The 27710-nt window shown below is 41.9% G+C and overlaps 1 protein-coding gene across 2 annotated transcripts; it reads right to left on the bottom strand.

Annotated features, from left to right (window-relative positions):
- Window positions 1-1651: 1651 nt before the first annotated feature.
- LOC147205298 (uncharacterized) lies at window positions 1652-27626 on the bottom strand. Of its 2 annotated transcripts, none has more exons than XM_086111880.1 (16): window positions 27248-27626; window positions 12187-12242; window positions 11946-12058; window positions 10628-10702; window positions 7872-8009; window positions 7439-7516; window positions 7180-7331; window positions 6985-7039; window positions 6734-6808; window positions 6544-6652; window positions 5483-6016; window positions 4665-5129; window positions 4479-4568; window positions 4267-4394; window positions 2846-2897; window positions 1652-2734 (listed from the first exon to the last, which is right to left on the bottom strand). In XM_086111880.1, the coding sequence occupies exons 1-16, from the start codon at window positions 27337-27339 to the stop codon at window positions 2598-2600; spliced, it is 2349 nt and encodes a 782-aa protein (XP_085968006.1). In that variant the 5' UTR covers window positions 27340-27626; the 3' UTR covers window positions 1652-2597. The 2 variants fall into 2 exon arrangements, with proteins under 2 accessions (XP_085968006.1, XP_085968005.1); XM_086111879.1 differs by having other exon boundaries at window positions 4479-4586.
- Window positions 27627-27710: the final 84 nt, after the last annotated feature.

Genomic DNA, 27710 nt, shown 5'->3' on the forward strand with positions numbered 1-27710 from the left:
GGAAAACCTATGTTTGATGTTAATCAGGATTTTTGAAGATTTTTTTTTCATTTGTAAATAAATAAACAAAATTTTCTGTCTATTAAAACAAAAGAGCATTTATGGGGTCGCACATTTTGGTTCCTGACAGAGATGCCTGGCTCGGAATCTCCGTTGTGGTTGATGTATTGGAACAGAAAAAGGGCCCTCCCCAAACTGCTCATTCAAAGTCAGAAGCTAGTTGTCTGCGGATCACCAATACAGAGCATATGAAATCATATCTGTGTTTTTGGAAGCCTTGTTAAAAATAACATGTTGAAAAAAATAAAAAAAATTCCAAATCACTCCATCTTATTCATCTCAGACTTTTGTTTCCCTGTGATTTTCTTGCAACCCAATTAGTATTTAATATAAAGCGCATCACCTTTCCACACTCATCACTGATGATTAGCCTTGCGGAATAAGCGTGACAGAGTAGTCTGCTCAAGAGATGTATTCAGTCTGTCAACACGTATCATTTCAGGCAGGATGAGACCCATGTCAAACAAACACTGACTTTCTCTTCAAACACCGGCGCATCTGTTAACACTCTTATTGAACTGGCAGCACAGGAGCGTAACCTAAGCCGACCCACCTCTCTTCGTCCCGTAAATGTGAAAATTGTGCGCTTAAGAAATATTAACGTCACATTCAATCAATCATTATTACCCAAGTGCGTGTGAGTGTGTGTGGAGGGGGGGGGGGGGGGGGGGGGTCCTATTTAAGGTTTAACGGCATTAGGAATTTTTAGCTTTGAGATCGTCTGGATGTACCACTTCTAAAGTGTGCCCAACAAAAAAGAATCTTTTATTGCTTGTCAAAATATTTTGCTTGTTTTGCTCTGAGGAAATGTTTTCAAGTCAGTTGACTGAGGCTCAGTGGGTGACATCGTGCATATTGGAAAAGCCATTGTCTCCACCTATAGGCAGTGATAAGAAACTACACCTGGAAATCTTGACAGTCCCCTGAAAGGCAAATTGAGTCTACTGGCCTAAAAAAACAGACGAAAGCAGATGTGGCAAAAGTACAGATACTTAAAAACAGATGAAAATAAAAGTATTGATTCAGAGTTGTAATTCGGTAAAAATGTATCAAAATAATCTCGTATTTGACAGCAACAAAAGTGCCCAAGTATTTGTTGCCGTATCTGGTCAAGTCAAGTCAACTGTATTTATAGAGCACTTTCAAACAGCCATCGCTGCATACAAAGTGCTGTACATGGAGCAATTTAACATGCTGGTGAGTAATAAAAAATGTAAAAACATTTAAAAATCACCAGAAAAATAAATACCCAAGTAAATTACAGTTACATGTAGAAAATCTACAGGAAGAAAGTATTTGTACTCTTCCTTGTCACAATTGGCGTACACAGAATAGGTGAAAATCTGATGATTCTGGAATGAGTCTGAGTGGCATATAATTGCGACTGTAATTAAAGATTTTGCTTTTCAAATCCTTTTTTTATTATGTTCTCATTTGTCTGTGATCACAAATTGACTTCATACGCAGCTTGTTATCACTCTCATTCTTATATTGTGTGCGTTGTGCCTGACTTGCATTATCTACTCCTGTATGGAAATGTTTCAGATCAGTTCCACAAATTTACACGTTCGTTTTGATAAACAGTCATTAATGGATGGGAGAGAAACATTTTAATAAAACAGTTTGCATAGCTTTGTTAAGTCTGGAGTAAATACAAACAAAAAATAACCATACAACATTCAATATACAACCCGAAAAGGAAATGTTTGTTGTCGCTGTACATTTTTATATACAGGGTATGATTGTATTTAAGCCGATTCCAGTCTGAAGATGGTTTTCGGTGTTATGTGACTTAATTAAAATCCAGCGGGGGGCAACAGAAGACAACTTAATCAAACGATGTAAGTATAGACATCACCATGACAACAAAACACAGCATAGCCTCCAAGATTGATGCAGAGCCTTTCAACTCTGCCGCTGTGTTCCGCAGCAGTTAATCAAGATATAAAAGACTGTCAGTAACAAATATAGTGCTGTAAAATATCTCAGGAAAGTTGAGGATATGATAAGTTGAAGTCTACATGTATATTTTGATTATACTGTGTAGTTATGAGCAGTGAAGTAAGTTTTTGTAATGAGGAATGAATGTTTCTTATATGTTTGATTCCACAAGAAAACTTATACACACACGCACACACACAATACAAAATCTGTTTTGTGTTTCTTAAAAGAAAAAGCAAGTTTGTGATCAATTCTCATTAGGATGTGATGTGATCCCGCCCACCAACATTCCTTCAGTAACTCCTGAGGAAGCATGATATTTTGGTCCCAAATAAAAAGGTCCCGACTCTTTTGTTTGAGAATGTGAGGCTTTGTTATCACTTAAGTGTGAAAATATTGTAGTTTTTTTTTCCTTTTTTGTGTGTATTTTATTTTTTGAAATCAAGGAACATAACGATACATAAATCATATTTCTCTTCACACTTTATGGAAAATACAGAGAGTGGATGGGAACATAAAGGTTAAATTGTGAGGGATGATGGCGTCCCTGAGAGTGCTAGTGTGTGTGTGTGTATGTGCGCGCGCGCGCAAATGTGCTATATGGTCTCCACGTAATTGGCAGGGAACAAGCCTTGGCGTCCATCTTTGCTCCACCCCCTCCACCAAGCTTTATCCACTGTTTCCACGTCCCGGATGATGTCACCAGGTTCAAAAGAGATCTCAGATGCGTCCTCTATGGGAACCGCAAGATAATATGCTGTGAGAACCCGCTAATCACACAGTCATTACGGTAAGTGGAGACACTTTGTGCTCAAGAGAGATTATCCCCTAAGTGGCGTTTTACCTGCTTGGTAGTCGTACAGCGCTCTGACGCATAGAAGTTGCTCAGATAATAACTTGAGTGGAGAGGGAAAGAAAAATCACATTGCAATTAGAAATACAAATCTATCAATAAATAACCCTTGAAATTAAATTCATAAGTGAATGATTTTATTTTTATGTTGGTGCCTTGAAAAACCAATTTAATTCATTTTGTGAGCATGCTAAGAACTCACAATGCCTGTATTTTACAGTAAATCATCATTCCCCATTAAAATGAATAGGAATGCCATTGATCTGTCCCAGCCTCCTACCCATTGCTATCTGTGGCTACAGTGGTAGATTTTTTTTTTTAATCCAGTACAGTACCTTTTTTTTTTTTTTATCTACAGTTCAGTTGTATTTAACTTGAAACTGTTTATGTTCATTTTTTTGTCGGTGCAACTTGATGTATAATATATTTTGATTGAATGGTGATCAAGTGCATTTTTTTTTCTTATTTTGAAGCACAGTTTTCATGTAGAAACTGTGCGGGATCTTTCAATGGCTGAGAATAACATTAAATATACTTGTTGGGAATAAAACATTTGCCATGTTTTCGAACACTTGTTGTGGTACACTTGGTGTACTAGCCTAATGTGTTTTAATGGGGTGTGTGATGGAGAGTCAAGTATTTTTTGAGGTGGTACTGAGGTGTAAAAAGTTTGAGAAGCATTGCGCTTTGTTAATCACGCAGGTCAGGTGACACAGCGAGAAAAACGAAGGGGAGGCTCGGTGTTGATTTGATGGTTGGAGCAAGGCAGGGAATATGAGGGCTGTTCAGCCTAATAAAGAAAATAAATAAAAAAGAAATAGAGCTGTGAATATGAAAACCAAGTGGAACTATAGAAACCAATTCAAAACACCATCCAACAGAACATCAGAAGTGTACAAAGAAAATATGAAACATACAGTGTATGAGAATAATAAGAGACATGTTTTGTTTTGTTTTGTTTTTTAGGGAAATGCAAATTAAAGTGATTTTATTATTGATATAAGTCTTTTGCAAATGCATACCAATGATACTATCGGTGCAAACTACAGTATTTGCTGTATAGAAGAAAATATGATTGATGGTTCAACGCCCCCCCATCCCACCACCACCTCCTTTGTGTTTAGTTCTTAATCTTTGTCTCCATGATTTCTCACATAGAAGCAGCATTTTGAAAAGGGCATTTGCTGCCATCTAGAGGATTAATGTGAAACTCATCACAAATGATCATGATGAACTTTTGCAACAGTTTCACATGTCTGAAAAAGACCCACACACAGGTCGAAAATGGAAGGACTGATGGCTTCAGAGCCTCTGGTTTGGGATTTGCGAATATGTTTTTGTGTGGACCGAAAGGTTTTGTTTTTTTTAATGTCATGTGTGGGAGGATTTATCAATCATCTTCAGTGTATTACCTTTTGCCCATTTTCTGACGTCTCCTTCTCTTCGTCGATGCCATCGCTCTCTGCGGCGTTGTGCAGGTCATAACACCCGCTCAGCTCCGGTGAGCTGATTTCGGCATCAGACGGGCTCAAAGATCTCCCTGAAGAACAACAGCGAAGGAATCACTGCTGACATTTAAAGTAGCGCAAATGATGTTTTGTGTTGTACTGGACTTCAAACAAACCAATGCCATTCTCTTCTTCTTCATGCGTGAATCCGTTAGTTGGCAGGACCACCGTCTCAAGCTTGACGGTTTGACAAACGTGGTCCTCATCTGAAATGATGATTTGACCTTCATCTTTTTATGAAGTAATTCCTTGTTTGGCATCAGAACACTGAGCATGTTTGTGACAGAGTGAAGCAAAAGTACCTGTCAGCTCAGACTTTTTGACTTTTTCCGAAAGATCGGCGGTTTCGTCTGGCCTCCGGATGTCCTCAAATTGGTCATTGTGCTCTTGATCGTCATCGACCTCCTCTTCATCGTCACACACCTTCTCCGTTTTTTCTTCTGCTGCACGCTCACCATCTTGCTTCGATTCCCGTTCGTCCTCCTGCTGCACCATCTGCCCTTCTTTCACCTGCAGCTGTTCCTCTGACTCAGCCTGGGCTGGCTCCTCAGTGGAGTCACAAGGCTGCTGTTGTACATCAGCTTCCTCCCCTTCGTCTTCTTGCGCCTCATTCTTCTCCTCCGCACCTTCTTCCTCCGTTTCATTCACCGCCGCATCTTCGAGCAACTCCTTCTCCTCTACGTCGTCCTCCTCCTCGTCTACTTCCAGCAGTACGGCTTGCGCTTTGTAGCCAGTGTCGGTACGCACAAACATGGTGGTGTGGAGGTCTGTTGATGGAGAAACATTGTGGCACAAAATGAACATTCATACGGACGGTATATAAAAGTCAAGTGTGCCTTTTAAGTTTAAGATGGCGTCACAGTGAAGCTTGAAATGCCTTTTTCTTTTTTTTTTTTTAATTGTGCCTGGCCTGTAGCAGTTTGGCTGTGTGTAACAGAGCTTCGATCCAGTCTGTTGGCAGTGCTCACTGTCTGGAATGTTGCGGATTTGACTTTGGCGCAAGCATCCGTGTAACTTCATTCATTTTTGAAAGATGAAAATAGATGACATGATTCTTTTGGGCTAAGTCATGAGCCCAAGAAGTGGTTGACTCTTTCATTTTGACGAATCTTCACCTTACCAGTGTTAAGTTGCGGTATCTGAGGAAGAGGAGATGATGGAGGCTGTGGAGGTGGACCTTCGAAGTCAAAAGTGGAAGGCTCTGGCTCGACCGGCGTATTCGGGGGTGAGGAGGGCGGAACCCTGGGGAGTGACTCAGTAGGAATGCTTGCTTCCGTGCCAAAGAATAAGGAGGCGTCCAGATTAATGGAGGCTGGCGGCGCACAGGGCACGATGGGTGATGGAGCTTTGGCCTCAGCAACGGGCTGCTGGTTAGCAGGGGGCACTACAGGCACTGGCGCTGAGGTCGAAGGGGCATTCCGAAATGGGGATGTGGGCGGTGACACGGGGGAGACTTTGGTCCTGGTGGGAGAGGTGAGAGGATGGAAAACAGGGCACGTGGGAGGAGATGTGGCGCGGGTGGGGGAGGGAGGGGCTCGAGAGAAGGGGGAAACGAAGGGAGAACTGAGCGGGGAGGTTGGCGTGCTGGCTTCTGCTTTAGAGAAGATGAAAGCGGTGTCGGTCAGGCTGCGCTGGTATCGTCGGAATGGCTTGCCTGAAGTAAGCAGAAAGGTTGACATGGTGAAGTGCCAGCTTACGATCCCAACATGGTGAGCCACCAACCGTTCATGCCACACTCATCTGAACTCCGTTTTAAGTGGCTCTCTGCACCTCAGCAGCGGAGAGCAGTCACATATTTCCACCAAGAGTGGGAAACAAACTTTTGTTTCACAAATGTATGTGTGTAATGTGTGTGTGTGTGTGTGTGTGTGTGTGTGTGTGTGTGTGTGTGTGTGTGTGTGTGTGTGTGTGTGTGTGTGTGTAGCGTGGCTCTCGTCCACAGCATCTTCCCCGGTTCCCATAAAGAGAATTTTTGAATGTGTGTTAAATGCAAAACAAGCATCTTCACTTTTGCTATAGCAATTAGCAATGTCGATAGATTGTCCTGAACATGTGCTGCTCTCCGGCTGCTTCCACTGTGTCCTGCAAAAGTGGCTCCAAAAAAATGAATTGGAGCTCTCCCGTCCTAGCACTTTTTCCTCGGTGGGACTTTTCAATGGACACTGTGATTTGAGTGTATACCAGCACGCGACGATCCCGGGCTTGTTGGACTTTGCGATGACGACGACGACAGCTGTCTGAAGAACTCCCGAGGGTTCATGGAGCGCTGGGACACTAACACCGCTGCCTCCTACAAATACGTACGATGTCACCGATTGCCGAAATTGACCAGTTCATCCGTTGACGCTGATGTGAATCGCTGTTGACTTACTGCAGCCTTCTCGATGGACTCGCTTCTTCTCAGACGAGCCCTCATGTCGTCCTCATGCTCTCTCTGCTGTTGTTCCTGTTCGCACGGACACAGATTTAAACCTCATTTTACCGTATTTAAGGTCACACCTACAGCGCATTCCGATATTCAAGCTGTTATTACAAAATGTGTTTTGGGAGGTTTTCAATATTTCCTTTAAAATGTTTAATTCATAGAATACAGAAAGAAAATTGAAACCCCATGTTACTCACCCATCTAAATTTCTCCTTTCTGCGCAGTTCTTCCTCTTGCTCTGCCTGCTTTCGTCTGCATGACGGTAAACGTACATGACAAACGGTTCAACATTTGAAGTGTCCACAGTCACACAGCGGCCGCACACAGACAAAAGGAAAAAAATCGTCCACTCGGCGCCGCAATGCGAGGAGGCAGGCAGGCCTTCTTTTCACCTTTGCTCCTCTATCAGCCGTAGTTTCTCATTCATTTTTCGATCTCTCTCTTCTGATTCTTTCCGTTCCTTCAAAACTCGTTCTCGTTCCAGCCGCCGTCTCTCATCAACTGCTCGTCTTCTCTCCTCTTCCTTCCTCAGTTCTTCTTCCCGCTGACAAAATGAAGGAGAAGACTATATGGGTTGCTTATGTGACAACTCATCCAGCGATGCATGGTGGCTAAGTCAAGAAAGTAGGTGAAAAAGAGCTTTTCAAATACCTCTGCACGTGCCCAAAAAGAGTCTCTGTTGATGAGTCGCATCTCCATGGCAGCATTGGTCTTCCTATAGTTTGTACCCTTGAGAGTAACAATAAAGACTTAAGACCATATGCAATATCTACATCGCATGACATTAGATACATCATCATGAAAGAGCTATATCAAAAAAATAATAATAATCTGCCTATACAAAAAACTCGTTACTAGCTTCCTAGTGTCGCGGACACAAACATAAAATCCTCCAACTTAAGAAATTATAATATTACATAAGAAACATCCAATATTGGTCGGCATGACCTGTAAACTATTTTCAAATGTGTTGAAAGAATCTTTCAAATATTCTGGCAAAAAGCATCAATAAAAGCGAGTTACAATTACAAAGTAAGTTTCTGCTACCATCTAGTGGTCATGAGGAGGACTGCTAGCTACTCACAACTATGTCCTCCTTTTCTGAGAACCTGGAGCTCTTCTTGGCCCACTGAGGATGAGCTTGAGTCTTGCTGAGCTCGGCTCTTATCTTCTCCTCTGTCACGTCATCTGCTTTGTGAGCACTAATGAAGGCGTGCGCCTCCTACATGTGAGAATAGAGGGCGAGCAATTAGGGTGTGACAAATGCGCATATAATGTTACATAGGATCGCGGCTGATGCGCGCACAGCAAAGTCCCATCCCACCAGAGCACAAAAGAGGCCTTTGGTGGTTTTCACTTGGACCAATCTAAAGTTATGCGAACTCGGAGCCAAAGTGTTGTGCAACTAAGGATGGAGGGAAAGCGAAAATAAAGTCTCCCTTGACCGTGAGGATGTGGATGTTTACAGACAGCAGAGGGTGATGAAAAAAAATATATCAGATGCTTCATACGGGACTTAACTATTGTGTCTGTTCGCTTTTGTTCACAAACCTGACAATAATATTCACTTTGAGCAGTGGCACTCACTCCTTTTACACCAAGTAAGGAAAAATATAGTCATAGAATTGTACTTACAAAACAGAGAGGCCTAGCGCTAGGTTCATCGAACATGAGGCAGTGATTTTAATCCCCAAAATATATATTTATTATCGTAAACCACTCATTATGCAAAGTGTTTACAACGATTGTTGTTCGTCTATGTCAGGGGTGTCAAACTCATTTTTGTCGTGGGCCATATTTTAGTTACAGTTTCCCTTGGAGTGAAACCATATTAAAAAAAAGTCAATAACGGTTTATTCAACTTTTGTTGTCATGAGGGGTTTGCTAACAAGAAAATGTGTACAAGATGTCTCTTATTTATTACATATGAGCATTTTAAATTTTGGTAGAGATTTTAGTAAGCATCGTGGAAGTTGACGTGTTTGATTTGCCTTTGCGGGCTGCATAAAATGATGTGGCGGGCCAGATCTGGCCCCCGGGCCTTGAGTTTGATACTTGAAGACTCTATATCACCTGTAGGTGTGACTAGGGGTGCTCTGCGACTGGCTTGACAACCAATCCAGACAGTACCCCGGCTCTCTAATAGCTCACTAATAAGGACGATCACGATTGACAAGGGAAAAATTGTTGTATAACACCGGTATAACACTAATGCAGCGTGTTATACCGGAGACAAATTCCTCGTGTGTTCTACATACTTGGCCAATAAAGATGAATCTGATTCTGATTCTGTTCACTGTCAAATTTATTTCTTGACCTGCGAGCCACCACTTGAAAACCAGCCAAGTAGTTTTGCATGTCACAAACCAACAAATTAACAATTGGCAATAAAACTACACAAGAGTTTGTCAATTGAAGCTCCAAAGAAGCAATAAGGGACACTCGAGTTGACTCGTCAAAGTGCTTCCGGCTTCATGCCCGCTCCTTATTTACAATACTAGCACTGTCCTTTGTTGAGTACAAAATCTCCTGTCGCACCTTGTAAACCTGGTGGCCTCGTCCCAAAAGTGCGATAATAAAGTCAAAGACAAATGTTATGAAAACATTCAACTTGTCCCATGTACTCACTTGCTGTTTCTTTAGCCTTTTTGTATCTACCTTGTCATCTGCAATCATTGTGCCTGGCCTTGTGTGCGTTATTTGAGTTGAAACGTGCAACAATGGAAACATCTGTACCCTATTCACATGTTAGCTTTCACTGCAGCAAAGTATGGAACACACCCAGGACTCGCCTTGACACAACCCCCCTTTTTGGCCAGCTGAGACACGCAGTCTTCAAAGAAAGAAAGGAAGATGGGGAGGAAAAAAAAATAATTCAGATGGAATGAAACTTTAAAACTCCTTCACAACCTTATCGTAAAAATATATGGCTGCAAATTAACAGGCTACAGATAGACGCTAAGGATGATATTTCAGTAAATGCTGTCCAGAATATTTGTACACGATTTGTACATTTTCGTACTGAGAATTTTGTGGGATTGTGGGATTATTTTCTGTGGGAAAAATAACCACCACCTCAGATTATAGTCACGGCAGTGAAACAATGTATGGGAAAAGGTCAAAGGTTATAATTCCCAAACTGTGCAGTGAAATATGTCCACATTTGTAAATCATTTGTATCAGTCTTCCACGCGCACTCTTCTCACAAAAGACGCTTGGGGGGGGGGGGGGGGGGGGGGGTCAGACGGAGGCTCACAGTGGTCCAGACTTGACAAAAACAACAACAAACATTCCACAGAGTCGACTTGGTGATTCCTTTGTATGGAAACTCCTCAACTTTCGGGGTCAGCTGCCTTCACGACTAAACAAACACTGATCAAGACGCACGGACACAGAGGAGACGCAATGCTATAGCAACTATAGGACTACTGGTCCCTTCGGATGCGACTGCCTCATAACGGCGCTTCCTCGCTTGCTCTTCGCCGTCCTGTCACCACTGGCCTTCTCGGTGAGGAGGAGAAACAATAAATCTTTTCGCACCAAGGCTAGCCTAAAGTTTCTTCTGGTATCACTGATGGCCACATACCACCAACAAAGGAATCGGACAGGAAGTGTAGTCGACACAGGAAACTTACTAAACAATACCCAGTCGACTTGAGTGTGTAAATATAGAAGAACAAAGCCTAAAAAATGTCTCTCCTTGGAGGGAATTTTGGGGAAATGAGCGCAGTTTGGTGCATTTGCAAAGCTTCTAAAACACAAAGACACAAACCTACTAAATTGGTTTGATGCTCACCGGCAAAAATATTTATAAATTAAGAGCAATTTACTCTACTGAACCTTGAAGAAGTGTTTGATGGCTGGAATGTGTCTGGCACATTCCGTCCGGCGGTATTCTTCCACATGTTCACCAACCTGTAGACAAACGCAGGATTCAAACACTTATGTTCATTCCAAACCATTACAGGTTTACTGTCAAACTAAACATAAAAAAAAGACAATTACAGCTACATTTAAAGCAACCATGTCTTTTTTTTTTTTTTTTTAGGATTTAACAATGTGTTTATTTGTTTGTTTGTTTTGTTTGTTTGTTTATTGAACATAAAACATATACAGTAATAATTTGACAGAAAATAAGGTAGATAAAAAAAGTAAAAAGAAAGAAATCAATCTTCATTCAACACAGTTATTATGTTCAAGGGAGTAGGAAGAAGTAAAAAACTTATCTAGTCCTACCCCGTTATGTGATTGTATCTAATAAATCATTTTTATATCAATCAGAAAAGAAAAAAGTAAGAAGAAAGAAGTCTCCATTAAGGCTCATACTTTTCCCTTTACCGTGATATTTTTACAACTTTTGGTTTGTATCGGGATTATATACTTCCACACCCTGACACTCTTGTGTCAATTTTCTCTGGTATTCATAATGGATATTTATATACCTTTCTCTATTTATCAACTTATTTCTGATTTATCATTATATTTAATGTTTTGAATTTATCATTTTAACTCTGATTGATGTAGGTTGTTTGTACTATTTTTTTGAATGTCACTTTGACTATCTGCTAGCATAAGGCTAACACACATTGCAAAATGTCACAGATGGTGCAACAAATAGCATATTTGTGGCTGTGCTGTTATGGTTTAATGATTCCAAATTGTACCAAAACACATGTAAACAACTATACTCAGCGGCATATATTCTTTTTCCTCAGCGAAAAGCAAGTAATACAGAATGAATGTCGCACTTATTTGTGAAGCTCGTCATCAGCACAAAGGTTTAAACGGATTAATGGCATTTCTATTCATTTCAATGGGCAAAGATGACTTGAGATGCAATATTTTGAGTTGCAAGCGTGGTCACAGAACAAATTGAACTCTTAAGTCAAGGCATCACTGTATACGAGGGATTTGCTGTCTTGTGCAAAGTAGCCAAATCAGGTCGCCTAAATATTAGATCATAAGTGTGATGCTGTATATTTGCACACCATAATTAAAGACGTTTTTTGTTAAATGAATACCTCCGGACGCTCCATCATCAGAATTAATTTTTTTCTGGACTATACGTGTGTGTTGTAAAAATTGGAATCCATATACCGATGAGGAAAAACACCACATCCCAGTTTTGTGTGTGTATTATGTAATTTTTGTTTTTTACCCAGGCGATCATAGCAATGCGGGGGCCTCCTGTGTCTGCACTTCCCACTCTGCACAGTCCATATTGTGGCTTGGATGCATGGAACTTGCTGGCCAACTCTGCAACACCGCCCACTTTCGCAAAACATTTTTTTTAAAATAGCCGGACATTTGTAACACATGTGGGCACAAGAACTCTTCCAAAACCAAAGCTGCTTAGGAATTCAAAATGTGTATTTCTGAGTTATTTAGATACGACTTACCCCCTGAGTCAGCTAGTTTGAGCTTGTTGGTGAGGCCTTCGTAAACAAATAAAGCCCTGTGGACACAGACACACAAGAGGTCAGACTATGTCACAAGGACATGCCAAACACATCCGTCGTGTTGACAATGAGATGAGAGAATCTTGACGGCTTGAAAATGATCAGCGTCATCACGTGTCGCCGTCACATCCGAAAATAAAGCAACACTGACGCAACACGTGCTTTGTCTGTTGCAGACTGATGTGCACGGATTCTGCTCAACGCGTGTTTATTGTGGAGCATCGCAAAGCGTCCGGTAAAAGTACGGACAAAAAAAGTTGTGTAAAAAATGTATTGAACCCATTTTTGGCGCTGAGCACAGATACGTGGCAAAAGTGAAGCCATCTATCATCATATTTGCTTTGATGACTGCTCAAAGTGACATTTCGATAGCTGAGAAGCCGATCAGAGTAAAAAAGCAGGTTGGGACATTTTGCAAGTAATAACGTGTTTGGACCACGTCCACACTCAGAGACGAGACGCACTTAGGCATTAAAATGTATAAAAGTAGTCAAAACTGTTTTTTGGCGAGGATTGTAATGCTCTTTCCAACTACATGTTCAGCTAGACATCATCAAATTGGCACGAACACGCTCGGACAAGGACGCGTTCATCCAAACCCGACTTATTTGGGTAAGGTTTAAAGCAGAAAAATGAGCTGTCAAACCCCGAACACAACTCTACCTGTGTTTGTACCAATGTGCAATCAGGAGGTATGTCTCATGTAGTGAGAGCATAAATATCAATGTGGTGCATTAATCCTGAGCTGGTGGGAATGTGCGTGTCTGCATTTGTCAGTAAATTTTTCCCTCTGACTCCTGAGGGAATTTCAATAACATCTGGAGCTGCCTAGTGAGTGCACAAGGCCACTAACAGCTATTACCAGGGGTCAAAGGTGAAGGACCCGTGTGTGTGTGTGTGTGTGTGTGTGTGTGCGCGTGTGGAAATCTTTCTATGAACTATTTTGCCTTATGAAACTGTAAAAAAAAACTGCTCTAAAAACTAGAACGGTATGGATAAGCTAATGGAAAATGTGTTGCTACATATGACAAAATTACAAAGATTATATAAATATATATTTTGTAACACTATTCGGCGTTGAATATATCCATGTTAATTTCTCCATTGCGAGACTAATAAAGGTTTTTCTTATCTTCTTATCTTTTCCAAGGCCGTAAATTAAGCAATTTTTCACGCACTTTAACTGTCAACAGTCCTTGTGAAAAATAAATAAAAAAAGAATGGCGGTGTATGTGTACCTAGGGGTTCAACTTGGGTTGAACTCTTTCATGGCCGATAGAGTCTCTGTGCAAACTAGGTTGCTAGGTTTGCGTTGACATTTTGGTGACCATAAAAATCTGCTTCCGATTTTACCCGAAAGGCACAATTTTCTTGACCTAACCGCGGTCTCTCATTATATATATATATATATATATATATATATATATATATATATATATATATATATATATATATATATATATATATATATATATATATATATATACAGGTATATATATACAGTATATATATATATACACAGGTATATACACAGGTATATATACAGTATATATATATATATATATATATACTGTAAATACAGTATATATACCTGTATATTGTTTTTTTTAATCACAATAATAATAGGAAATAAAGTTACATTTTTTTGACAGACAAGAGTCCTAGTGTGAATGCTTGCCTCTCAGCATTCACACAATAACAGCCTACAACGGTTTAATTAGCATCCTGATATAAAAGGTCAGTTGGAGCACAATGGACAAAGGCTGACCAAAGTCAATCACTGCATGTGTGTGTGTGTGTGTGTGTGTGTGTGTGTGTGTGTGTGTGTGTGTGTGTGTGTGTGTGTGTGTGTGTGTGTGTGTGCACCGAAAGCACAATCACCATGTTGTTTGCTCTCCAAAGACGCTACGCTACAAAGCATGCACAGAGCATGAAAACACAAGCCTCTTTTCACTGCACTGCTAATTGTTCATATTTACAGACTACGCAGATTTATAGGGCAGGAGAGTTCTAATGTACTTTTACACAATAGCGCTGCCATAAATCTTGCCTTCTGCGACTTGGTGCGATGTTCATTTGAATGGAGTGGCAGATGCTGATTCATTCTTATTGGATGTTTTGGAGATGGCAGTTTGCGGCGCTGCCAAACAGTTGAATGAGCTTTTAAAAACAGACAAAGACACTGATGGAATCCTCAGTGTAAAAAGACATATTGGTGTATGTCAGGTCTCCGAAAGAGTCAATAAGGCAAGGGTGCGGGCGAAAGTGCAACATTGATCATGTTGGTGTTCGTTCGCAAGCACGTGTTGGAGGTTTGATAACAGTGGGACGCTAGCAAGCATCTTGCCAGCTGTCAATCAGCTGACTTTCAAACCACGTTGAAGGTTACGAACTGCGTGATCAGCCTCTAGTCATTCAACGTCGTCTCGCAAATTCCAGACGGCGCTGTCCAAGACTCTCTAGCAAGCTTAACTAATCTCATGTTTCTAGAGATCAGCCATAAAAAAAAAATAACACACGCCACGAATGTATGAGCCAGAATTAAGACTCCAATCCACTGATCCTCGCTATTCGAAACATTCCATAAGGTCATTGCCGACAAGCAGGCACGGTCAAAGGTCAGCATGCATCTGAGAGAGTCTAAAATCCCGTGAGCGCATTCCACACCCACAGTTAACAATGTGATGTCGGGGACAAATTTTTCTATCAAAATTACATGTGAAAAGATTCTTTCCTATCTAATTGCATATCTTCCCAAAATGAAATCCAAGCCCTTCTTGCATTTAAGGTTTTCAGATTTAGATTCAGAAAACTTTATTTATGACCGTGGGGCAATTAGAGTTGGATTTAAACTACATGGATCATTGATGCGGAAGCACAGTGGGCCAGTGGTTAGCATGTCTGCTCACATCTTGTGTGGGCTTTGCTCACGTGGGTTTTCTCTGGGTATTTCAGCTTCCCCCCACATGTTAAAGAAAACTCTAAACTGCCCGTACGTACGACCGTGAGTGTGAAAAATTGTTTGTCTCCAGTGTATGTGCTCTGTGATTGACTGGCGGCCAATCCGGGGTGTGCCCGGCCTCCCAGTTCAATCTTAGGGAAAATGTGGATCTTGTAGGGATGGGTCTTAAAAACAACAACAGGGAAAAAACAATCTATATTTTTCTTCCTTCTATTTTTGGAAGTTGCGAACTCCTGCCTGGAGGATGCGTGCCATTACATGGATTAGGCTAAACAAGTTACCTTTTCTTATATCACAACTAGTTGTCGTTGTTTGTTTTGTTTTGTTTTAGGTCATTGACAGAGCCTCTGCTGGTTGCAGCCAAGTAGTGCGTTCAACTTATCAACAATCAATACCAAAACGATTATCACAATTCTTAACACTCAATTAATCGAGTGTTACACATCCTTTTGTTAAGCTACATACTGAAGCTAACATTATGTCTGGTTATTTCATCATTCCTTTACTTGCTTTCCTTTCGAGTGACTTGCAAAGCTCTTCCATAATATGGTTGATTATGCAATAGCCAATTAAAAAGGAATGTGTGTGTTTTATTTTTTTGGACAATGGCATGGAAAAAATGCTTCAGCTGTTTTTATCTCTGACAGCACTCAAATAAATATGCCGCCATGCAGTTTGGCCGTATAATGTAGATGTAAAGCAGGCTTGGGCATGCTGGAAAAGAAATTACATGTAACGAACAACCAGGCAAGAAAAATCCCAGCAATAAATCAAATATTTCCGTTCCTTTAGTGTTCTATAACTATACAAATTGACAATGTCAAAAGTTGTTGCCAAGCTTAATCCCGCTGAGCCGATTCACAGCCCCTTATTGATATAAAAGCTGCTGTTTGTTTCGTTTTTATGCACCACCGATGATTAGCGTCCGTGACTGCAAATGCGCAGAAGCCACCGCGGCGATGCAACTTGCAAAATCTCCCTCCAAAAACACCCACGGGAGATGTAAATGTAGCTTTGCTGATGGGAAAAACAGAGTCATCCGTGTAACCGAAGCCAGCTATGACCTCAGAAAAGAGGAAGAAGAGCAGAGAACCGAAGAAAAGAGGGAGGGGCCGAGGCAAGGAACACACCATGATGTCATCATCTGAACAATGATAAATGAATTGTGTGCACGCATGGCTGCTACCGGCAGACTCTTTGGACTCGAACAGCCATGAACAAATAAGTGGCAAAAAGAACGTGAACACAGCACATGAGCACATGTACACACAGTCAGATGAGAACCACGCACGCTACTCGGAAACAATTTCACAATGCACATAACAGAAACAGATGGTCAACTGTAGTACCTGTGTAGGCATCCAAAACAAACAAAAGGCTAAACCTTTCTCTGCACATAAGGAACTAAATCAGATTTATGGTTCATGTTATGCCTCCTGTCCATAAATGACACTCCGGTATTCGTTTTCCGACTTTGACCACCACGTGTATTTAATCCACTTCGACATGGTAGCGCTGCGCAAGTAAAGCAAATCCTCATAATACATATTTCTCTATGACAGGGAAATCATCCAGGTTCACCCACATTATTCATTCATGTTGCCTGTGCCAGCAGGGGAGGGACAGAAAGGTCTGGGGTTATTGATTGATTCCATGTAGGTAAAAAGAAAGACCTGTGGAAATGAATGCCGCTCCATCACAAATAAGAGCATCACTCATTCCCTTTGACGCCAAGAAACCATATTTGGTAACTTAATGGACAACATGCCAGAACCTAAATATACTCTTTTCATTTATGATTATGAATGGGATTTTGCGTTTTATTTTCGGATGTGCTGAGGTGCATTTTTACATTCGATTTAATAAATTAATAAACCCGCTGAAATGTCATGTGGTTTATTTATTTATTTTTTAACAGCAGTCTGCTCATTATAAAACACATTTTTTATGCAGTACTAATGCTAAATTTCCTGGAAAATTTCCATTTGAAACACATTGAATTGTTAACATAAGCAACATTTTGATCACAGTTGCCTTTCGCCATTGTTTCAAAACTATCATTGAAACGCTGCATTCATATTTCATGTGTTTACAAATTCAACAATCTCAACCTTTCCATAAGTGTCTTTTTTTTTTCTGTGACGGTAGATGTTTATTCTTCCCCCCTTTCTACTTTCACCCTCAAACCTAGTTACCCCTCAGTCTTAGTTTAGTGCCGACCTGAGATCCCCCGTGCTATTTTTAGCTGGCAGTCTACCTCGCCGTCTGTGTTTCGGTGGAAGTCTGAGACGTCCCCAACGGCACACAGAGCTCATTTCCTTCTCTCCAAAAGAGGTCCCGTCTAAATCATTGCATGTCTGTCCTCTTTTTGTCCAGTGTGTTACTCACATAATACCCCCTGCGAGTCATATCGTCTCGTGTCTATGTGGCCAGCCCCGCGGCAAATGCATTCCTCTGTCTGGACTATCCAGAAATATGGTCGGAGAAATGCGAAGAGTGAGATTCGATAACAGAGGAATGGAGCAGACTCATTTGTGGCAAAATTTTGTTTCTTTTCAACTCAAGTAAGTTACAGTCGAATCGACAAGAGTGTAAAAGGGGGCAAGCGCGTTATTACACAAGACGTTGATTTAATTCAATTTGGATGGACGGGCCGTGCAGGTAAAGTGGAGAGCGAGAGAAAGAGAGACCACAAGTGAAGCATGTTGGGCCTTCTTAGCATTGAGTCAGGTGTACTGCAAACACACAGTACAGTAGATGTAATCTTCCCAAGCCAACGAACGGGGCCTCTCTAATGAAAGCTGCTGAGATGAGTGGAAACATACCGCCGTGGACTCCCAAAGGACAGCTCAAAATGATGAAACATGCATCAAGTCACAAGAAGTCAGCAAAGGAGGCACAAAATACAACCTCCCTTTCATGTCTTGCCGCTCACTGAGAAACTTGATGTACATAGTACAGCATGTCCTGTTGTCTGATGTCAGGAAGCTTCACATGCTTTGACCTAACTTCAAAAACGGACTGAAAAAAATCACTAACAATGCTACGTCCACCATATCAAAACAATACGCCATCATAAGAATCAGGAGGAAAACATTACAGAAGTTTAAAAAAAAATTCTTGAAAATTGCACATTCTTTAAATGGACTGTCTCAAGTCAGCTCAGTCATCTGCATTGAAAAAACAATTTTCCATAAAAGCTTCTTGAACGTCACAGGTCAGACACCGGCTGTGTATTTTACCAACATGAAAAGGCTCCTTCGTTTGCATTCATATGAATAAGAAAATAGATTACGAATAACTATGTGAATTTGTTTTAAGCACTGTATACATGTCTCCATGACACACACGGGCTGTGGTCCACCCATTGATTCAGAGTGGCTGATATGCACAATATTTGACTGGGTGGAGTCCATAACATCATCCCCTGGAGACGATTAACAGACCACAGAGGCTATTTGAGGAGAAGGGTAATTTTTTATTTTTTTGGAGGGGCAGGGACGAGAAAATGGATGCAAGATTGCAAGGAAGAAGAGCATGTGTTGAGAGCCGAAAATGGATATGACTGCGCTGCGAGGGCTGAAGTACTGAAAGGGCCTTGCCTGGAATGCTTATAGAGGGAGGAAGAAAGACTTTCTCAGCGAAATTCCGTGTTTAGTGGTGGACGAAGAAAACAAATAAGTAATTAATTGAGTGCCAAGGTCTGGCAGAGAGGAGAACAGTCCTCTTGATGCTGGGGCAGGCGGAAAAGGCGGCGGGGGGGGACGCAAAGGCAGAAGGAATGCACAGTTAGAATAGATGCGGTGTTTGAATGTATGCAAACTTGCTGCCAATACGGATGCGACATATAATCTATACTTACTGATGTAAGTAGGTGACCAATTCTGAGGCTGGGCATGCCGTGTCGGATTGTTCAAACAGTGGCGCTTGTGTTTTAGCAATGAGTTAATCCTCAGTTTACGTGGAGGCCTGTGATTGCGTAAAAGTAGCATCACAAAGACCAATTAGACAGCCGACGTGTTTCTTTTCTGAGTAATCTAATGAGAAAACAGCATATTTGGCCTTCAGGCAGAATTGACGACTGGGACATTGTAGAGATGATTAAATAAGGCCGACGAATGCAACGGGAAGAAGCAGTTCTCGGCATGCGATTTTTAAGCCAAACGTCCACATCATCAAATCGTCGTTGCTATGCATGAAGCAGTCCCGTTGCTTTGTCGCTGATATAGGCCAATGTCCACCATCTCTTGGATACCCCATCAGCTCGGGTCTCAAGGCAACTGCTTGAGTCGCCTGCCCTATTTTGGCATTTCTGGCGCTGAAGTTGCCACAGTGGTTAAAAAGTTCCCTCGTGGCAGGACTCCTGGCACGGACGAGATCCAATTGTTCAAGACTCTGGATGTTGCCATGCCATCTTGGTCGGAACACCTTTGCAACTTCACGTGGACATTGTTGATGGTTCCTCTTGACTGGCAGAACAACGTGGTGGTCCCCGTCTCTGCGAAAGTGGCAAGAGAGTTTCTTTGCAACCACACATTCCTCAGCCTCGCTGGCAAGGTCGACTTGAGGGTCTTGGAAAGGAGGCAGTGTCCAACAGTCAAACCTGGGAATCAGGAGGTGCAATGAGGGGGTGGAAGCATTTCGGAGGGGCTATATTCATGACTGAGTTCACCCCGGGGGAAACGAAGACCAACGGGCGATGGAAAGATGTAAATGGAAAAGCTGACAGCGGAGTGAATGGATGGTTGCCAAGGGGGCGAAGCAGAATGTGCTTGTTGGGTCGAACTGTTCTGATGCTTTTATGTGGAGGTCAGCTTGTGAGAAGGGGTGGGAATCAATGAGAAACCAACAAATCCAATATGTTGAGATGACATCACAATCCGGCACGAATCATCAGAACATAATCAACGTGCACAAGAAACAGTGATTGGGCATATGTCGCATCAGAAACAAAAACCCGTACAGATACGAAAGCTCTGAAGTGAGCGGTTGACTCTAACACTGATTACTTTCGTTTTCAAAATAGTCTTGAATCGTCAACCCATCTCCCTGCGGATTGTGTTTGGCTTTAAAAGCCGCGCTGCAAAATACCTTGAAGGAACGGGGCGTGATGAAGAAGAGGAAATGGGGGATGAGTAAGGGAAAGGAAGGGGAGAATGGAGCGATAAATTCGCTATAATCGTCGGCTTCTGGGATTACACAGGCATTTCCGGGACATGTTGTCTCACACTGTACGCACACACGTGCATCCTCTGGAAATTGAATCATTAAAACATCTTATCTTTAACCATTTCCATATAAACAAGACCAATGTTTACATTTCTCCCTCAAACTAATCTTTCCTTCCTTGTCACTCCTCCACCTGTGCTCTCCTCCTCTCGTTCTTCATCAGCCTCACATTCTCTGAGGGACCACCCAGCATTTCGTCTCACATGCGGTCCTTTTCTCCAGATATTTGACTTGAGTGTGCTTTCATTTTACGACCTTTGCCAACGTCTGCTCTCGTTCAATTTGCCTTAACAAACAACCCTAATGTTCCCCACTCAGGTCGCCACAACAACAGAGACCCTCAATCCCACCCTTTTCACTAGCAGCAAGTTACGAGACGCCGGTCAAGTTTGATTTTGCTGCATGATGACAGGTGGGGCCCTTTGTAACCATGGTGATGAGAGCGCGAGCCTTTTAAAGCCACTTGGTAAACATTTTGAATGGCGATAGCAGACACATGGAAGTCAACCCCCACATTTTCTTTACAATTACGTTCTGTGGAGCCCCACTTGTCAAAACAAGGCATTCTGATGACTATTGCGCTTGTGGAATTATATAATAATCCACCAATTTTGGTCCATCTCGCTGAGCAACTGCAAGGTCATTTTCAGTTGACAGAGCGTGTTGGATTTACTCAATTTTATTTTGTCAAGTGGTTGCACCAAATAATCTGGATACAGAAACATGTTTTAATGAGACTATACTGTACATCTACTTGAAAAGTATATCTCAGTCCAGATGGTTGATAAAGATAAACACCAACAGTAGAAAAACAATCTGCTTAGTATCGCATTCGTGAATTATGAATTGTTTGTTTTGTTTGTTTGTTTATTGAACATAAAACATATATACAGTAATAATTTGACAGAAAATAAGGTAGAACAATCCACACATTTTTATGCATCTAAGGGGGCTGCCATTTTTTCTTGTATTGCCACTTGCTGCCGACTGAAAATAACATCACAGTGACTTCAGGCTCAGGTAACAATGTTTTTCTGGGATTTGTGATGTGACATATGCACATCCCTCACATTTTAACAGATAGCTTCTAAAATTGCAGACACCCCACCCCCTTTTTAATAGCATTGCATGCCAAGTCAAATGTTATTGTTTTGTTTCTGCCTCTGACAACTAAAAACAAAAAATAAAAACGGGCCGCAAAAGAGCCCCAGGCCATAGTTTGCCCTCCAGTTGTGTATGCTAATTTTATATATATGCACTAGAATCGATTCTGTCTTTGGAGGACACTGCAGTGAGTACAGGTTCTGTGCAATAGCATATTGTTGGTCAGAGATGCCATAAAACGGTTTTAAAAAATAGTTTTCATGCAAACACACGGTACACTCAAAACCACTTGTATTTCTTGCCAGTTTGGGGAGAAACTGTACCATCAACAAAAAACACAGACAACAGTGGCCAGTTGGTAATGTTAGATAAGTCAAATCTTCATGACAGGAAATCAAAATTCAAAGAGGGCATGAGACATTGTATCGCACTATAAAAGGGAAGTAATAAAGTATGTTGTATATCACTGGTGGCGGCCTAAAAAGGCAACGTTCTCATGAGCAGATAGTACAATGTGGAACATCATATTCATCCAACAACAACATCAATGAATAAGGATGGGAATAATCATCGACTGATTGTTAAGAATGTGGATTCAGTCTGAATGTTGTCCAAAAAAGGAAACACGGACGGGTTGAGCAAGACATACGCTACGCTAGCCAATCCACCGTGCTGCCTCAAGTATGCCGTATTTTGCCATTAAAAAAAAATGCTTGGGTGTTGCACACACTGATTTTCACCATTTTGCACGCTACTTGTCCACTGTCAAATCTATCACATCAGTTCACGTTCTGTTCGCCCACGCGGACATATGCAATCCACGCACAATAACTATGTCTGATTAGGGCCTGTCATTAGACCGCACACCTTCATCTCAAGAGCCCAGATGAGCGTAATTAGTGCAGAAAGCAGTTGTTTGGCAATTACTGCTTCCTCCGTTCTCTCACGTCAAATAAACTGACATGTATATAACAGCTATTGTAGCCATCACTCATTGTCATTCGTCTGCAACATGCCACCCACAGGCAGGCTCAAACAAGCAGCTGGGTCGGCATAAGTTGAATGTTTTGCGCAAGGAACTTGTATTGTGATAGTGGAGATGTAGGCCTTACTTGACATGCAATTTTTTTAATGATTTGTGGTACTTTTTTTGGGGGTAGGGGGGGCTACAAACTTAAGGCTCACAGCAATGGATTTGGAGCTAGCATCATTAAGGTGTTCTAAATTCAACCATCGTCCCCAAGCAATGCATCATACAAGTTGGACCAGGGCCTATGCAAGCATTGGAAAAACTATGAGGAGTTTATTGCCGGGCAGCCTTATACGAGGAGTGTCAACTATTACAAACAGCCCCAAGGGCAGCTTGTAGGAATGCAAAACATGTTCACGTGTTTCAAGTGCAAATCATTGATTTTCCTTTTTTTTCCATGCACAAATATGAAAGTCATTTATGAGACCGCGGCCTGTTTTCTTACTGCATTGTGACCACCGTATTCTGAGCTCTGGTGTAATCACATTTGAGAATGTTTGCGTCCAGGCAAAGATGAGGGGATGACAGAAAGGCAGGATAAAGTTTTTGGGGTGTGTTGAGATTGACCATAAATAGAAAAAAATGGTGAGGTCACCTCATTCTGTCATGCCTGACCCATAGTTAAACAATCAGAAGTACATATTGCAGCCTTTGAAGCAAAAAGTTTCGAATAACTCACCAACTTTAGTGTCATGAATGTCACCCCTGACAGGTGGATTCATAAGGAAGCGACACAAAACAGAAGTTTTTGTCATTTCTTCTCGACACTTGGTTCCCCCTCAAGTGAGGAAATCACTTGTATGTGTGCAAGCTAAACCGTTGGTGTCACTGGGTTTTGCCTCCCTCGCAGGTGTGTGTTCATCTGACCCGTAACTTTACACCCATTCCCGCTTACTCATGCATGAAGATGTGGAAAATCTGGCACACAAACACCTCAGCTCAAAGAAATGCTCCAATGTGAGGGCGCCATCACTGGAGACAGGAGGACAAAAGACGACAGAAACTTGTAAATTAAATGCATGCATGGGGATCATCAACAAAAAAATTATTTATGAATGTGTGCATGATTAATGGATTTGGCAGGGTTGTCCCGCATCATGGAGCACTGCACAGCTAGAATAACAACATACTGGCCAGTAGAGTAATCGAAACACAGGCCTCATTTTACCTTATTATTTATCCCAAAACAATATCATGCAAATTTAAATTTACCTTTTACATACTGTAAGTGTGAAGCGCAACGTGTACAACGGTACGCAAATTGCATGTCTATCATCACAAACACAAGGTAACGTATCAATGCTAACTCTTTTAAAATCGAGAATCAGAACGTACCGGAATGCCCTCGCAAGTGGTCAAAAATAGACCGGTACACTTACAATCGCGTCAGGTTACAAATGCGTAATTGCCACATTCATACCCATGCTGCTAAAAGCCACAACTCACGCGGAACGGGTTCACCAATAAACCTGCCAAGATAGCCTTCACTGACACCCACGTCACTCACCAGGTCAGGGCACCCTTTTAAAACCATACACACTCAAATTCACAGATACTACAGTACAATGTGAGTATGGTGACCCCTAAATGTACCTCACATGCAGGTTATTTTGTTTAACCATTTGTCAATTTTGACCCGATTGCTCGATTAGTGGGATATTCTTCAAACATGAATAGCTAAACATTGTAAAAAAGGAGTCAGACATTACTTACTGAGAGCACATGGCAATCAGGCCCATTTGGTGAATGAAAAAAAAAAAAAAGAAATCCTGTATTGACGCATTACTAACATTCATTTAAGGATTTCATGGGTTCTTCACGAGCTCAAGCGTCACCTCTCAACAAAGTGTTGTGGAAATCTCATGACTGCTTTCTAAATTATATTGTATGCTGAAAAAAAAAGACAGCAATCAAAAGACAAAAGTTGGCACCGTAGTGATTGTTTTGATTACCCTGTCACTGCCTGCGTCTGTAACTGGGGCGTTGTGAAACACAAGTGTGCCGTGGGCCGTGCGTATTTGTATTGTCAAAAAGAAAGTGTGACAGTGATCACGTCACATTTGGCTCGATACAGCTTCCCCCCCACCCCCATTTGTGATGAATACCAGGTCAAGCTAATCAGTGGCCTTAAATCAGCTTAGCACCGACACAATGCTGCAAACATTTCTTTCAGCTGATTCACACATACGCATTTTTTTTTTTTTAGGACTGGCTAATCTGGCGTTGACCTGAGTGGTTTACACTTGGCAGGAATATGTCGTTTTATTGGCGGGTCAGATGAAAATTAATACAATGTGCAAACCAAAGTGCTTTCCCAAGAAATTCCAGAGACATGAAAAGTTAAAGACAAGGGACTGTTTGAATCCTGGGCACGAACCTTTCGCTGCTGTCCTCATACAACTGAAACATCTTGGCACGATACCCAAAGTAGAGAAACAGACTTGGAGGACCCCAAGATCCTTATCGAAGCTACAGTAGCACTCAGTATATTGCTAACTGTTGACGAAAGCATTTTGAGTATGTTGATACACAGATAGAAATGACAAAAAAAAAAAAAAAGCATACATGCTAAAGTTAGCTTACCACGTTGCTGACTCTCAGTTCTGAACATTTCAATGTAATACCCCGCAGTCGCCACTTTGCTGCAGTGGTCTATTTTTCTTGATTACCTTAAATTATGCAGGTGTACCTAATCAAGTGTCAAGTGAGTGTAATTAAAGACCATTTATGAGACTCAACTAGATTCATTGTCGACCGCAGCATATGTCAGACCATCCCGTGCGATTGTCTGCAACCTGACCACCTGACACCTGCGCATCCCCATGGTGACACATCAAAACAACACCCAACTCTCATACTGTCCCACGCTCTCATTCCGTTGTTTTTTTTTCCTTTCACGTTGAATGCAGCATTTCCAGCACACACACACACACACACACAGCTTCTCCTCGCATGCGTCCACTCTTTAATAACCATAAGTAACCCAAATTACAAGTTGTCGCTCAGCCAAGAACTGCACAACACTCATGCGCTCGTGTGGGGGACGAGCATGGGCGACGGCCACCTCTTATTCATCTCCCTACTTCCTCCTCGTCGCTCCGTGACGTGATGCACACTCCAGCTGCATGAATGAAGCTTGCCCAGCTCAAATCTGAATGAGCTGGATTGGGAATAGGAGGGGGCGTATGGGGTGGGGGGGATTTCCCATCCATTCTCGGTTTCCCAGTTTCCTTTCTTCAATGCATTTGGGATCTTCTTTACCAAATTCCACGCCCATCATCATGTCGGATCGTCAATCCCGTGCAGCAATTGTATTTGAACTTCCACCCAGTCTCTCTTTGGATTGCAATCTGCCGCCCGTCAAACAATCCCATGTACACAATCATCACCAATATGCCCAGAGTCGTCCCAGCTGACATGTCATGAGTCATCCGTCATAGCAGACACAATGGCACAGTGTATTTAATTCTGCACGGGAGTATATTGCAGACAAACTAGCGTTAATTAGCCTCGAGATGCGCATGAGTATTACCTTATACACTACCAAAATTAAAAAGTCTATTGCCAAATTCTGATTTTTTTTTTGTTGTTGTTGAAAATTACACTTCTCCATTTGCACGCACTCAAGAGTTCAATTCCCACAAGAGGTCAGCATATTTTGAGACCACGGTATACATTGTTTTTCATTGGCTTTTAAGTCCCTTTTTTTCAGCACGTATTCCAAAAGACGCAAGTGCCTTATTACACGCAAATAAACAGCAGAAATCACATTAAGTAAGCCGACTCCACTTACAGTGGTGATCTTCTTTCCGTGCATTTACATGACGTGTATTTGCAATGGATATACAGCATTTGTTTCCAAATGCAAACAAGAGCGTCCCAGAGTGGATTCTGTTCATTGTATCTTTTGCAGGACTTCCAGCATTCTGACCTCTGTGCAATCAATGTACAGTTGTCTTTTCTTGTTTTCCTTCAGCCTAACGCAGTACTGTACTTTCATGCAGGTCACGATGGTGGTACTGGGAGAACTATTCACTGCATGTGGTCGTTGGCGTCAAAAGTTTGAGAGCCACCGCGTTCGTTGATCTGATGCAGGTGCTCTTCTTAAAGTCACAGTTAGGTTTTACATTTACTCGATTCACAAAACAAACTAAATAGTACAGTGAACATCGCTTGTTTTCAGCATCAACTAGATTACTGATATTAAAGCAAGGGATCATCTTGTGGTGGCGGTGGTGTGCCTGCTTCATGAAAGCGTGCCTTCGTGAAACATAGAACCAGAAGAAACCTGATCATGGTAGAAAAGAACACAAGCCTCACGTTACCTTTGAGCAGAGGAAACTTTGGTATTACATTTTTGAGGCAGTGACAGTGAGTCATGTAGTGGCTGCGCTTTGCGTGCGTAATGGACTAACATCACCTCCTTTCGTATTCGCTCAAGGGGGAGGTGAGAAGCTCTGGTCTACTTTTAAGTGTCTCACTATGAGTATAAGACAATGGCGTGGTAAAAATAGCCCACGTTGCGTGCACTGTCTTGCAGAGTAACACTTTGCTCATTGGATTAATGGAATAAAGCCTCCGATTGCGCAACAGCTGTTCGTTCAGTTACATGAAACTTGGTGCGTTTATACACAGAATTGTTACGGACTTTTCACGGAACAGAAATTAATTGTTACCAGTTGGTGGAGGAGCGATGGTTGAGGATATCCTCCTTGGCCGTGAGCAGTGACAGGCTGTAGGTATCAAGGTTCACCGTTTGCATGCTCATGGTGCTTTTAAGTGTCCAGACTTCTTCCCGCAGGCTCGTCTCTTCACTGGTCCCCCTACTTGTGCTCGGGGTGTGACTATTTGCTGGGGTGAGCCACAGCGGGGAGAAAAAAAAGAACTGCGGCGGTATTCGGTGGAAAATAAGACCCCAAAAAAGAAGACGAAAACAGTCCACCAAAAGGGTTAGATGCAGGTTGCACGCAAACTGGGCTCAAGTTTCAAAGTGGAACGATCCGTCGTGCAAGCGCTGCGCACTCCCTGCGTGGATGAGACCGTAGTGTGCACACTGAGTTTTGTGCAGAGAGGGGGCAGCTCAATAAGTTTTCGGCACACACACAAAAAAGCCCCACCTCCCGTTGAGTAAGTGGAAAG

The sequence above is a fragment of the Hippocampus guttulatus genome, chromosome 5 (assembly GCF_054856545.1).
Source record: "Hippocampus guttulatus isolate MCC_2025c chromosome 5, RoL_Hgut_1.0, whole genome shotgun sequence".
Classification (NCBI taxonomy): domain Eukaryota; kingdom Metazoa; phylum Chordata; class Actinopteri; order Syngnathiformes; family Syngnathidae; genus Hippocampus; species Hippocampus guttulatus.